The following is a 14,988-nucleotide window of genomic DNA, read 5'->3' as shown; positions in this document are numbered from 1 at the left end:
AATCACAGGAGGAATAAGCTCCAGCCAGAGAAAGCTATAACTAGTAATGCCAGAGATTACCAGATGGCTAAAGGCAAATTTAAGAATCTTACTAACAGAAACCAAGACTACTAACCATCATCAGAACACAGCACACCCACCTCAGCAAGCCCTGGATACCCCAACATACCTGAAAGCAAGATTCAGGTTTAAAATCATATCTCATGATGGTGGTAGAGGATTTTAAGAAGGGTATTAATAACTCACTTAAATGCAGGAGAACACTCTGAAACAGGTGGAAGCCCTTAAAGAATTACAGGAAAACACTGCTAAACAAATAGAAGCCCTTAAAGAAGAAACACAAAAATCCCTTAAAGAATTAGAGGAAAACACAACCAAGCAGGTGATGGAATTGAACAAAACCATCCAAGACCTAAAAAGGGAGGTAGAAACAATAGAGAAAACCCAAAGTGAGACAATTCTCGAGATAGAAACCCTAGGAAAGAAATCAGGAACCATAGAAGCTAGCATCAGCCACAGAATACAAGAGATGGAAGAGAGAATCTCAGGTACAGAAGATTCCACAGAGAAGATGGGCACAACAATCAAAGAAAATGCAAAATTCAAAAAGATCCTACCTCAAAACATACAGGAAATCCAGGACACAATGAGAAGACCAACCCTACAGATAATAGGAGTAGATGAGAATGAAGATTTTCAACTTAAAGGGCCAGCAAACATCTTCAACAAAATTATAGAAGAAAACTTTCCATACCTAAAGAAAGAGATGCCCACGAACATAGAAGATGCCTACAGAAATCCAAATAGACTAGACCAGAAAAGAAATTCTTCCTGACACATAATAATCACAACAACAAATGCACTAAATAAAGAGATTATTTGTTGGGACCAGCCTGTAGCCCTCATGTCTGGCTCTGAGCCTGGCAGGCAACTGGAGCTGAAAGAGAAGAGGGAAACTAGGCGGGTGGAGAAATAATGGAAACCAAGACAAGCTAGTCTGCTCAAGGCTCAAATGTTTAATAAAAGTCTGTGCTTATAAAGAGGGAAACCCATCCCCTGCCACGCCAAGTTTCTTGATGTTGTCAGTACAGCCTTTTAGCAGTAATTCACCAGATTCACATGTTGTAGTTAACTCCAGAAAATCTTGGAGAACCGGTTCGGACTCAAGGCAGGTGGCAGGCAGTGTCACATCAAAGGAAACTAGTTGAGTGGGAGAAGCAGCACAGCAGATGGCCCAGCCTCAGTGGCCTATGGTCTGAACCAGCCTGCCTAGGCTGAAGGAGGTTACAAATATTAAAAGCAGTAAGGGAGAAAGGTCAAGTAACATATAAAGGCAGACAAATTACAATTACACCAGATTTTCACCAGAGACTATGAAAGACAGAAGATCCTGGACAGATGTTATACAGACACTAAGAGAACATAAATGCCAGCTCAGGCTACTATACCCAGCAAAACTCTCAGTTACCATAGATGGAGAAACCAAAGTATTCCATGGTAAAACCAAATTCACACAATATCTTTCCACGAATCCAGCCCTTCAAAGGATAATAAAGGGAAAACACCAACACAAGGATGGAAACTACACCCTAGAAAAAACAAGAAAGCAATCCTTCAACAAACCTAAAAGAAGACAGCTGCAAGAAGAGAATCCCAAATTTAACAACAAAAATAACAGGAAGGAACAATTACTTTTCTTTAATCTCTCTTAACATCATTTGACTCAATTGCCCAATAAAAAGACATAGACTAAGAGATTGGCTACACAAACAGGACCTAACATTGTGCTGCTTACAGGAAACCCACCTCAGGGAAAAAGAGAAACACTACCTCAGAGTGAAAGGCTGGAAAACAATTTTCCAAGTATATGGTCTGAAGAAGCAAGCTGAAGTTGCCATTCTAATATTGAATAAAATTGACTTCCAACCCAAAGTTATCAAAAAAGACAAGGAACTTCAGACCAATTTCCCTTATGAATATCGATGCAAAAATACTCAATAAAATCCTCATAAATCGAATCCAAGAACACATCCAAATGATCATCCATCATGGCCAAGTAGGCTTCATCCCAGCGATGCAGGTATGGCTTAATATATGGAAATCCATCAACATAATTCACTATATAAACAAACTCAAAGACAAAAACTACATGATCATCTTGTTAGATGCTGAGAAAGCATTTGACAAAATCCAACACCCCCTTCATGATAAAAGTCATGGAGTGATGAGGAATTCAAGTCCCATACCTAAATATAATAAAAGCAATATATAGCAAACCAGTAGTCAACATCAAACTAAATGGAGAGAAACTCTTTGTATATATTGGATATTAGTTCCCTATCTGATTTAGGATAGGTAAAGATCCTTTCCCAATCTGTTTGTGTCCATTTTGTCTAATTGACTGTGTCCAACATATTCAATATATACAAATATATACAAGGAGCTCAAGAAGCTGGATCCCAGAAAATCAAATAACCCCCTTAAAAAATGGGGCTCAGAGCTAAACAACGAGTTCTCACTTGAGGAATACCCAATGGCTGAGAAGCCACTCAAAAAATGTTCAGCACCCCTAATCATCAGGGAAATGCAAATCAAAGCAACCCTGAGATTCTACCTCACACCAGTCAGAATGGCTAAGATCAAAAACTCAGGTGACAGCCGATGGTGGTGAGGATGTGGAGAAAGAGGTACACTCCTCCATAGTTGGTGAGTCTGGAAATCAGTCTGGTGGTTCCTCAGAAAATGGATATAGTACTAACAGATGATCCAGCACTATTTCTCCTGGACATACATCCAGAAGATGTTCCAACTGGTAAGAAGGACACATGCCCAACTATGTTCATAGCAGCCTTATTTGTAATAGCCAGAAGCTGTAAAGAACACAGATGTCCCTCAACAGACGAATGGATACAGAAAATGTGGTACATTTACACAATGGAGTACTACTCAGCTATTGAAAAGAATGAGTTTATGAAATTCCTAAGCAAATTGATGGACCTAGAGGGCATCATCCTGAGTGAGGTAACCTAATCACAAAAGAACTCACATGATATGTACTCACTGATAAGTGGATATTAGCCCAGAAACGTAGAATACCCAATATACAAGTTACAATCTGCAAAACACATGAAACTCAATAAAAACGAAGACTAAAATGTGGACATTTTGCCCCTTCTTAGAATTGGAACAAAACACCCGTGGAAGGAGTTACAGAGACAAAGTTTTTAACTGAGACGAAAAGATGGGCCATCTAGAGACTGCAATACCCAGGGATCCATCCTATAATCAGCCTCCAAATGCTGACACCATTGCATACACCAGCAAGATTTTGCTGAAAGGACCCAGATACAGCTGTCTCTTGTGAGATTATGCCGGAGCCTAGCAAACACAGAAGTGGATGCTCACAGTCAGGTATTGGATTGATCACAGGGCCCCCAATGGAGGAGCTAGAGAAATTACCCAAGGAGCTTAAGGGATCTGCAACCCTATAGGTAGAACAACAATATGAACTAACCAATACCCCTGGAGATCCTGTCTCTAGCTGCATATGTAGCAGAAGATTGCCTAGTTGGCCATCATTGGAAAGAGAGGCCCATCGGTCTTACAAACTTTATATGCCTCAGTACAGGGGAATGCCAGGGGCAAGAAGTGGTAGTGGGGGGGGGGAGGGGAGTGGAAGAGGGGAAGTGTAGGAAGCCGTGATAATACGTGCCGTCACTAGATGGCGCTAAGCTCCATTGTGCGCATGTGCTGGAGCAAATGCCTGCCAAGTCACTAGTCCGTCCCCTGGGACATTTGAGACTGTGGGTGGAACCGCCAGTAGTATTAACACGTCACACCTGTGGGTATATATAGCAACACGTTTCTATCCTTCTTTGTTCTACCTCACGATTATGAATAAAGTGTAACCACGAAAGGTCTTAACTTGTGTTTTGTGTGCGTTCCTGCGGGACGGGAATAGCACAGGACAAATTGTTGCCGAAATCCCGGGAAAAAGACGCCTGACCAACGCGCGGTGGCCAGAGGAGAACCCCTCCCACAACATCGGAGGAAGACCGGAAAGTGGTGGAAGGTAAGCTCCAAAAGACATACTGGCTTTGATCTCTCTAATCCCTCCCTGTAACTGGAAGCTTTTGTTCTCGTGTTGGTGGTGTTAACCCTATACCTCCCGGTTCTTTCCTACACTCACCAGAGGTGGTTCTGAATTTTGACTGCTGCTAAGCACGCTCTGACGGATGTACATAAGCCGCGGTGCTTGTCCTGTACTTAAGCTCTCCTGTATATAAAGGAGCAGTATGGGAACTTCACATTCTGTGATTACAGCTTTGCAGTCTGTCTTAAAACAACGTGACATAAAAGTATCTACAAAAACACTACAAACATTCATTAAGGAAATTGAACGTATCTCACCTTGGTATGCGTGTTCAGGATCATTAACACCTACCTCTTGGGAGAAATTAAGGGAAGACTTAATTAAGGAACAACAGAATGGGAAATTAAAGATAGGGACAATGGCATTATGGAAACTAGTGAAAACATGCCTGGAAGATGAGAAGTGTCTTTCAAATGTCAGGACAGTACAAGGGATTTTGGAAGAATTACAAGACAGTATGCCAGAATTGGAGCGGGACCATAGGTTAAGAGCTCAAAAAAGGAAATGTGCACGTGAAAAGTTAAGCCCTTCCAAAGACCTTGGATCTGAGGAAGTGAAAGGTTTGGGAATAAATTCTCAGGGAGAGGAAAAAGAAGAGGAGAAAGTTCAGGAAAAGAAAAGCCTTTATCCAGTAAAGGAACTGGAGGCTTTAAAGCTTGATAGATTAAAAACAGAAGAGCTTAGCTCCTCTGAGGAAGAAGAGTTAGAATATGAGACAAAAACAGAAGAGCTTAGCTCCTCTGAGGAAGAAGAGTTAGAATATGAGACAGCTCACTATAAAAAAGAAAGATATCCAGAAGAAAGGCAAGTAAAGAAATCAGAGAAAAAATTAAAAGTTACTGGGGACACAGAGCAGGCCACCTCTAGGCCTTCTGGTCTCAATACTCCTCCACCTTATGTGGAGAATTTTTCTGATTCTTTCCTCTCCAGGGAGGAAAAGAAAAAACTTTATCAGGCATTCCCTGTCTATGAAGTTGCTGATGGAGGGCGAGTACATGCACCTGTGGAGTATATTCAGATAAAAGAACTTGCTGAGTCTGTATGTAATTACGGAGTTAGTGCCAATTTTACCATATCTCAAGTTGAAAGGCTTATGACCTTGGCCATGACTCCAGGAGACTGGCAGACAACAGTGAAGGCTACACTCCCTAATATGGGGCAGTACATCGAATGGAAGGTGCTGTGGCATGACGCTTCTCAGACGCAGGCAAAAGTCAATGCCACTGCTGAAGGCGATCAGAGAAATTGGACATTTGAATTGTTAACAAGACAAGGGCAGTATGTTAATAATCAGACGAATTATGATTGGGGAGCATACAATCAAATCTCCACTGCAGCCATTAAGGCGTGGAAAGCACTTTCCAGAAAGGGAGAAGCTGGAGGATACTTGACAAAAATCATACAAAATCCTCAGGAGTCATTCTCAGACTTTGTAGCTAGGATGACAGAGGCAGCAGGCAGAATCTTTGGAGATCCTGAACAGGCAATGCCGTTAGTGGAACAGTTGATTTATGAACAAGCCACACGGGAATGCAGAGCAAGTGGGGGTGCAGCCCATTCCCACTGACTACAAAGGGCCTCTGCCATCTGGAAGCGTCGGCCTGATACTGGGCCGGGCATCCCTTACTTTACAAGGCCTCACTGTTCACCCTGGAGTCGTAAATCAAGACTATGAAGGGGAACTTCAAGTTCTTTGTTCTTGTCCTCAAGGTGTTTTTTCTATATCACAAGGAGATAGAATAGCTCAGCTAATAATCTTGCCAAGCCTACATGGCTACTCCCCCTCCTCTGGTGTCCTTCAAGCTGCTAGAGAAATTGGCTCTACTGGCAATGATTCTGCTTACTTAATAATGCCTCTTGATTCCAGGCCATCCTTCGAGTTAGTTATAGAAGGGAAACAGTTCAAAGGGATTTTGGATACAGGAGCAGATAAAAGTATCATCTCCTCCCACTGGTGGCCAAAAGCTTGGCCCGTTACTCAGTCATCACATTCACTACAAGGGTTAGGATATCAGTCTTGCCCCACTATCAGCTCTCGCTCCTTGAGCTGGCAAGCACCTGAAGGTCAAACGGGACGATTCACTCCCTATGTCTTACCACTCCCAGTTAATCTTTGGGGGAGAGACATCTTACAGGCAATGGGAATAACCTTGACTAATGAATACTCACCACAAGCTGTTCAAATGATGAAGAAAATGGGCTATAAAGAGGGAAAGGGACTAGGGAAAGGAGAGCAGGGTAGACTTGAACCTATTCCTCAAAAAGGTAATAATGGAAGACAAGGCTTGGGTTTTTTCTAGGATCAGCTGTTGAGGGTTCCATGCCCATACCATGGCTTACAGTGGAAGTTGTATGGGTTCCTCAATGGCATCTATCCTCTGAAAAATTAGAAGCAGCCACAAAACTGGTCTCTGAACAGCTACGCTTAGGTCATTTAGAGCCCTCTACCTCACCTTGGAATACACCTATTTTCGTAATTAAGAAAAAATCTGGCAAATGGCGTTTATTACATGATCTTAGAGCAATTAATGCACAAATGCGCCTGTTTGGGCCAGTTCAACGAGGGCTTCCATTGCTCTCTGCACTACCTAAAAATCGGGAAATTATAATTATAGATATTAAAGATTGTTTTTTTCTATATCTTTATGTCCTCAAGACAGGCAAAGATTTGCATTTACCATCCCAGCCATTAATCATTTAGAGCCTGATCATAGATACCAATGGAAGGTCTACCTCAGGGGATGGCAAATAGTCCTACCATGTGTCAACTGTACGTGCAAATGGCACTTAAATCAGTTAGAAATCATTTTCCATCTCTACTCATAGCAATTTATATGGATGACATACTCCTTTGCCATAAAAATTTACAGTTATTGCAAAAAGCATACCCTATATTAATAAAAACGTTAGGGCAATGGGGATTGCAGGTGGCTACTGAAAAGGTGCAAGTTGCTCATATAGGCCCTTTTTAGGAACACTCATTTATCCTGAAAAAATTGTTCCTCAAAAATTAGAGATTCGCAGAGATCATTTACACACCTTAAATGATTTCCAAAAATTATTGGGAGATATTAATTGGCTCAGACCATTTTTAAAGATTTCCTCTGCTGAGTTAAAACCTTTATTTGATATTTTGGAAGGGGATTCTCATATCTCCTTCCCTAGAGCCCTTAATCCTGCTGTCAATCAGGCATTGCAGACAGTAGAAAAAGCTTTGCAAAAGGCTCAATTACAATGCATTGATGAGTCACAAACTTTTGATTTGTGTGTCTTTAAGATAGTCCAGTTGCCAACCGCAGTTTTGTGGCAAAATGGACCTTTATTGTGGGTTCATCCAAATGCATCTCCTGCTAAAATAATAGATTGGTATCCTGATGCAGTTGCACAGCTTGCCCTTAAAGGCCTAAAAGCAGCTATTACCCACTTTGGACAAAATCCTAAAATCCTAATTGTACCTTATACTGCTGCACAAGTTCAAACCTTGGCAGCCACATCTAATGATTGGGCAGTTTTAGTCACCTCCTTTTCAGGACAGATTGACAATCATTATCCAAAACATCCAATTTTACAGTTTGCCCTGAATCAGGCTATAGTGTTTCCACTAGTAACAGCTAAGGACCCACTTACAGATGGGATAGTGGTATACACTGATGGATCAAAAACTGGTATAGGTGCTTATGTGGTAAATAATGAGATAGTAACTAAGCAATATAATGAAACCTCACCCCAAATTGTGGAATGTTTAGTGGTACTGGAGGTTCTTAAAGCATTCCCAGGACCGCTTAACATCGTATCAGATTCTTCCTATGTAGTGAATGCCGTTAATATTCTTGAGATAGCTGGTGTAATAAAATCCTCTAGCAAAGTTGCCAATATTTTTCAACAAATAAAATTTGTCTTATTAAATAGAAGATTCCCTGTTTATATTACTCATGTCAGGGCACACTCAGGCCTCCCTGGCCCTATGTCTCTGGGAAATGATTTGGCAGATAAAGCCACTAAGGTTATAGCTGTTGCTCTGTCTTCCCAGGCAAAAGCAGCAAAAGAATTTCATAAGCGCTTTCATGTGACAGCTGAGACTTTACGTCACCGCTTTGCATTAACTAGAAAAGAAGCTCGAGAAATTGTTACTCAATGTCAGAATTGCTGTGAATTTTTACCTGTCCCTCATGTGGGAATAAACCCTCGTGGCATCAGGCCATTACAGGTCTGGCAAATGGATGTCATGCATGTTTCCTCCTTTGGGAGAAATCAATATTTACATGTTTCTATTGACACCTGCTCTGGTGTAATGTTTGCCACACCTTTAACAGGTGAAAAAGCCTCTCATGTTATACAACATTGCCTCGAGGCATGGAGTGCTTGGGGAAAACCCAAACTCCTTTAGACAGACAATGGACCAGCTTATACCTCTCAAAAATTTCAACAGTTCTGTCGCTAGATGGAAGTGACTCATCTGACTGGTCTCCCATATAATCCTCAAGGGCAAGGCATTGTGGAACGGGCTCACCGTACTCTCAAGTCCTACTTAATTAAACAAAAGGGGGAAGTCGAGGAGGCTCTACCCCCAGTACCAAGAATAGCTGTTTCTATGGCACTCTTCACTCTTAATTTTTTAAATCTCGATGCTCAAGGCCACACTGCAGCTGAACGTCATTGTTCAGAGCCTGACAGGCCAAAAGAGATGGTAAAATGGAAAGATGTTTTGACTGGTCTCTGGAAAGGCCCGGATCCTATATTGATAAGATCCAGGGGAGCTGTTTGTGTTTTCCCACAGGAAGAAGACAACCCATTCTGGCTGCCAAAACGACTGACATGAAGAATTCTGACACGTGAAAATGACTCCCGGATGGATCCCTTGGAAACTACCTCTAGCCCTCGTGCTGCCTCTGTGGATTTGGGTTCCTAGTAAATTTGCTATGAAAAAGGGACTTTTCATACAAGACTTTAAAATGCATCCTTTTCATAAATGAGTACTTTGTGGGATTAATGGTAGCTGTACAGATATTAATCCCTTGGTTTTCCTCCAAGGAGGAGCTGCTGGAAAAGCGATTTTTACTGGTATTTCAAAATTTGCTCAGTTTCATCAAGTTCTATTACCTGATAGAACCATTTATCAAAATTCTACTACTGAAATCACTGGACTTAATAAGACCCTGGTAAAACAAATTAATTATCCATATACTCCAGTTTGTGTGTACACCCCTTTCTTGTTTATTCTTTCTAACGGATCCTTTGAATCCTGTACTAATGAAACCTGCTGGATGGCGCAATGCTGGAACCTTAAGTGGGCCAGCCGTGCAATGCTTGCCAAGATTCCACGATGGATTCCTGTCCCTGTGGAGACTCCTTCCACCGTATCTTTGCTCAGGCAAAAGCGAGACTTTGGCATCACTGCAGCTGTTGTGGTGGCAATAGCTGCCAGTGCGGTGGCAGCTACGGCTGCTGGAATTGCTATGACAACATCAGTCCAGTCAAGCACAACTATCGAGCAGTTGTCCTCCTCTGTGGCAGATGCGATTGATCAACATTCAGTGCTCAGTGCCCAATTAAAAGGTGGGCTAATGATAGTGAACCAGCGCATTGATCTGGTGGAGGAAAGGCTGGAAATTCTGCTCCAAATGGCACAGCTTGGCTGTGATAAGAAATCAGGAGCCTTATGTATTACTAGTGTCCAATATGAAAGTTGGATGCGTGCAGCTAATCTATCTAAAGAATTGTCTTTGTTTCTTACAGGAAACTGGTCTGAAGGATTTGATGAAAAGTTTGAGGCGCTATGTGTAGCAGTGATGGCGATTAATTCCACTCGCGTGGACCCGTCATTGGTTGATGGAATCAAAGGACTTACTTCCTGGATGTCTTCTGCATTCTCATATTTTAAGGAATGGGTGGGAGTAGGCCTATTTGGGGCAGCCCTGTGTTGTGGATTAGTGTTTTTACTATGGCTGGTTTGCAAACTCAGATCTCAACAGAGACGTGACAAGGTGGTAATTGCTCAAGCACTTGCTGCCATAGAGCAAGGCACCTCTTCTGATATTTGGCTATCCATGCTCAGAACTTGATTGGCATCTGAGTTCTCTGCTATTACATTCCAAGGATCTGTGGATCCATTGCACTGGAATGAGAGAGACTCATTGATCTTTGATCAGCCTTTTACATCGCTGAGGTTTCCTCATTGCACACGATGGGATGAGCATGATTTCCCCACTAATTCATTTTTTGGCTGGCCTCTTTTGTAGAGTTCGCCCTAGGTCATTTAGAGTTCGCCCTAGTCACTGTCACACAGTACTGCAGTATCCAAAGACGGGCAACTTTCTTCATGCACAGACCAACCTAAGGCACGGGGCCCGGTGGCGATAGGGTTTTCCAACGACAGGTAAGGCTGTGACATTGGAGGAACGACCTAAAACAGGAGCCACAGTAGATGGACATAACTGCATTGCCTAGACCAGCCTTGTTTTATTATAACTAAAAGGGGGAGATGTAGGAAGCCGTGATAATACGTGCCGTCACTAGATGGTGCTAAGCTCCATTGTGCGCATGTGCCGGAGCAAATGCCTGCCAAGTCACTAGTCCGTCCCCTGGGACATTTGAGACTGTGGGTGGAACCGCCAGTAGTATTAACACGTCACACCTGTGGGTATATATAGCAACACGTTTCTATCCTTCTTTGTTCTACCTCACGATTATGAATAAAGTGTAACCACGAAAGGTCTTGACTTGTGTTTTGTGTGCATTCCTGCGGGACGGGAATAGCGCAGGACAGGGAAGGTATGGGGGACTTTTGGGATAGCATTGGAAATGAAAATGAAGAAAATACCTAATTTTAAAAAAAGAATTACAAAAAAAACCCCAAAATAAATAGAGAGAAACTAAAAGCAATCCCACTAAAATCAAGGACAAGACAAGGCTGCCCACTTTCTCCCTACCTATTCAATATAGTACTTGAAGTCCTAGCAAGAGCAATTAGACCACAAAAGGAGATCAAGGGGATACAAATTGGAAAGGAGGAAGTCAAAATATCACAATTTCAGATGATAGTATACTTAAGTGACCCTAAAAATTCCCCAGAGAACTCCTAACCCTGATAACAGCTTCAGTGTAGTAGCTGTATAGAAAATTAACTCAAACAAATCAATGGCCTTTCTCTACATATAGGATAAATGGACTGAGAAAGAAATTAGGGAAATAACACCCTTCACAATAGTCACAAATAATATAAAATACCTTGGTGTGATTCTAACTAAGGAAGTGAAAGATCTGTATGATACGAACTTCAAATCTCTGAAGAAAGAAATTGAAGAAGATCTTAGAAGATCAAAAGATCTTCCATGCTTATGGATTGGCAGGATTAATATGGTCAAAATGGCTATCCTCCTGAAAGCAATCTACAGATTCAATGCAATCTCCATCAAAATTCCAACTCAATTCTTCACTGAGTTAGAAAGGGCAATTTGCAATTTCATCTGGAATAATAAAAAACCTAGGATAGCAAAAACTATTCTCAACAATAAAACTACCTCTGATGGAATAACCATGCCTGACCTCAAGTTGTACTACAGAGCAATTGTGAAAATAACTTTATGGTTCTGGTACAGCACAAAGAGGTAGATCAATGGAATAGATTTGAAGACCCAGAAATGAACCCACACACCTATGGTCACTTGATCTTTGACAAGGAGCTAAAACCATCCACTGGAAAAAAGACAGCATTTTCAACAAATGGTGATGGCACAACTGGTAGTTATCATGTAGAAGAATGTGAATTGATCCATTTTTATCTTCCTGTACAAAGCTCAAGTCTAAGTGGATCAAAGAACTCCACCTAAAACCAGAGACACTGAAATTTATAGTGGAGAAAGTGGGGGAAAGTCTCAAAGATATGGGCACAGGGGAAAAATTCCTAAACAGAACAGCAATGGCTTGTGCTGTAAGATCATGAATTGACAAATGGGACCTCAATAAATCACAAAGCTTCTGTAAGGCAAAAGACACTGTCAATAAGACAAAAAGGCCACCCACAGATAGGGAAAGTATTATTACCAACCCTAAATCTGATAGGTGACTAATATCAAATATATACAAAGATCTCAAGAAGCTGGATTCCAGAAATTCAAATAACCCCATTAAGAAATGGGGTGCAGAGCTAAACAAAGAATTCTAAACTGAGGAATATGGAATGCCTGAGAAACACCTGAAAAAAAATGTTCAACATCCTTTATCATCAGGGAAATCCAAATCAAAAGAACCTTGAGATTCCACCTCACACCAGTCAGAATTGCTAAAGTCAAAAATTCAGATGACAGCCGATGCTGGTGAGGATGTGGAGAAAGAGGAACACTCCTCCATTGTTGGTGAGATTGTAAGCTTGTACAATGACTCTGGAAGTCAGTCTGTTGGTTCCTCAGAAAATTGGACATGGTTCTTCTGGAACTAGCAGTACCTCTCCTAGGCATATACCCAGAAAATGTTCCCACTGGTAACAAGGACATATGCCCCACTCTGTTCATAGCAGCTTTATTTATAATATCCAGAAGCTGGAACGAACCCAGATGTCTCTCAACAGAGGAATAGATACAGAAAATGTGGTACATTTACACAATGGAGTACTACTCTGCTATTAAAAACAATCAACTTCAGCCGGGTGAGGTGGCACACGTCTTTAATCCCAGCACTTGAGAGGCAGAACCAGGCGAGTTCAAGGCCAGCCTGGTCTACATAGTGCGTTCCAGGACAGCCAGGGCTCAACAGAGAAACCCTGTCTGGAAAAACAACCAAAAACGAAAAACAAAAAACAAAAAACGAAAAACCAAAAACGAAAAACCAAAAACACCAAAAACCAAAAAACAAAAATGAAAAACCGAAAACCAAAAACCAAAAACCAAAAACCAAAAAAAAAAAAAAAAAAAAAAACAAAGAAAGAAAAACCAAAAATCAAAAACCAATCCCCCCCCCCCATCTTTGGCAAATGGTTGTATCTGGAGGATATCATCCTAAATGATGTAACCCAATCACAAAAGAATTCACTTGATATGCACTCACTGATAATTGGATATTAGCCCAGAAACTTAGAATGCCCACCATACAATTTGCAAAACACAAGTAAATCAAGAAGAAGGAAGACCAACTTTATTCATACTTATTCATACTTTATTCATACTTAGAATATGGAACAAAGTACCCATTGAAGGAGTTACAGAGACAAGTTTTGAGCTAAGTTGAAAGGATGGATCATCCCGAGACTACCACACCCAGAGATCCATCCCATAATCAACCACCAAACCCAGACACTATTGCATACAACAAGATTTTACTGAAATGACCCTGATATAGCTGTCTTGTGTGAGGCTATGCCAGTGCCTGGCAAATAGAGAAGTGTATGCTCACTGTCATCTATTGGATAGAAGACAGGGCTCCCAATATAGGAGAGGAGGTAGAGAAAGTACTCAAGGAGCTGAAGGGAATGCAACCCTATAGGTGGAACAACAATATGAACTAACCAGTATCCCCAGAGCTCGTGTCTCTAGCCGCATGTGTAGCAGAAGATGGCCGAGTCGGCCATCATTGGAAAGAGAGGCCCCTTGGTCTTGCAAACTTTATATGCCCCAGTACAGGGGAATACTAGGGCCAAGAACTGGGAGTTGTTAGGTAGGGGAGCAGGGTTGGGAGAGGGTATAGGGAACTTTTGGGATAGCATTTGAAATGTAAATGAAGAAAATACCTAAAAAAATTAGAAAAATTTTAAAAAAGAGCAGTAACTGAAAAAAAAAAGAAAAAAAAAAAAAGAAAAAGAGGACAGCAAGTACTATTCTCAATAAAAGATCTTATGTTGGAATTACCATCCCTAACCTCAAGCTTTACTACTGAGCAATAGTGATAAAATCTGCATAGTACTGGTACAGAGACAGTTAGGTGGATGAATGGAATAGAATTGAAGATACAGAAATGAATACAGACACCTATAGTCACTTAATGTTTGACAGACAAGCTAAAACCATCTAGTGGAAAACAGACAGTATTTTCAACACATGGTGCTGGTTCAGTTGGCAGTCAACATGTAGAAGAATGAAATTCCACCCATTTTTATCTCCTTCTACCAAGTTATAATCCAAATAAATCAAGGACCTCCAAATAAAACCAGATGCACTAAAACTAATAGAAGAGAAATTGGGGAAAACCTCAACACATGGGTACAGGGGAAAATCTCTTGAACAGAACACCAATGGCTTATGCTCTAAGATCAACAATTGACAAATGGGACCCCATAAAATTGAAATCTCCTGCAAGGTGAAGGATACTGTCAATAAGACAAAATGGCAACTAACAGAATAAGAAAAATCTTTACCAATAATACATTTGCTAGAGGACTAATATCCAAAATATACAAAGAACTCAAGAAGTTAGACTCCAGATAATCAAATAACCCTATTTAAAAATGGGTACAGTGCTAAACAAAGAATTCTCAACTGAGGAATCTCAAATGGGCAAGAAGCATCTAATGAAATATCCAATATAGTTAGTCATCAGGGAAATTCAAATCAAAACAACCCAGAGATTCTACCTTACACCAGTCAGAATTGCTAAGATCAAGAACTCGGGTGATAGGAGATGCTGGTGAGAATATGGAGAAAAAGGAACACTCCTCTATTAGTGGTGGGATTGCAAACTTGTAAAACCTCTATGGAAATGAGTTTGGCAGTTCCTAAGAAATTTGGACTTAGTACTATGTGAGGATTCATATACAAATCTGCTGGGTACGTACTCAAAAGGTGTTCCAACATATAAGGTCACATGCTCCTCTATGTTCATAGCAGCTGTATTTATAATAGTCAGAA

At 41.1% G+C, this 14,988-nt stretch overlaps 1 protein-coding gene across 1 annotated transcript; it reads left to right on the top strand.

The window, feature by feature from the left end:
* The first annotated feature begins 3,834 nt into the window (after positions 1 to 3,834).
* Positions 3,835 to 10,845, top strand: LOC147002687 (uncharacterized). The gene is made up of 3 exons (XM_085843373.1): positions 3,835 to 4,072; positions 8,931 to 9,709; positions 9,890 to 10,845. Exons 2-3 carry the CDS (start codon positions 9,418 to 9,420, stop codon positions 10,213 to 10,215), a joined length of 618 nt encoding a protein of 205 aa, XP_085699499.1. The 5' UTR covers positions 3,835 to 4,072; positions 8,931 to 9,417; the 3' UTR covers positions 10,216 to 10,845.
* The last annotated feature ends 4,143 nt before the right edge of the window (positions 10,846 to 14,988 follow it).

This window comes from Mus caroli, unplaced genomic scaffold, assembly GCF_978045245.1.
Source record: "Mus caroli unplaced genomic scaffold, Mus_caroli_1 scaffold_9, whole genome shotgun sequence".
NCBI lineage: Eukaryota > Metazoa > Chordata > Mammalia > Rodentia > Muridae > Mus > Mus caroli.
Note: the sequence above shows the minus strand (reverse complement) of the source record. Positions and strands in the feature narration are given on the sequence as shown.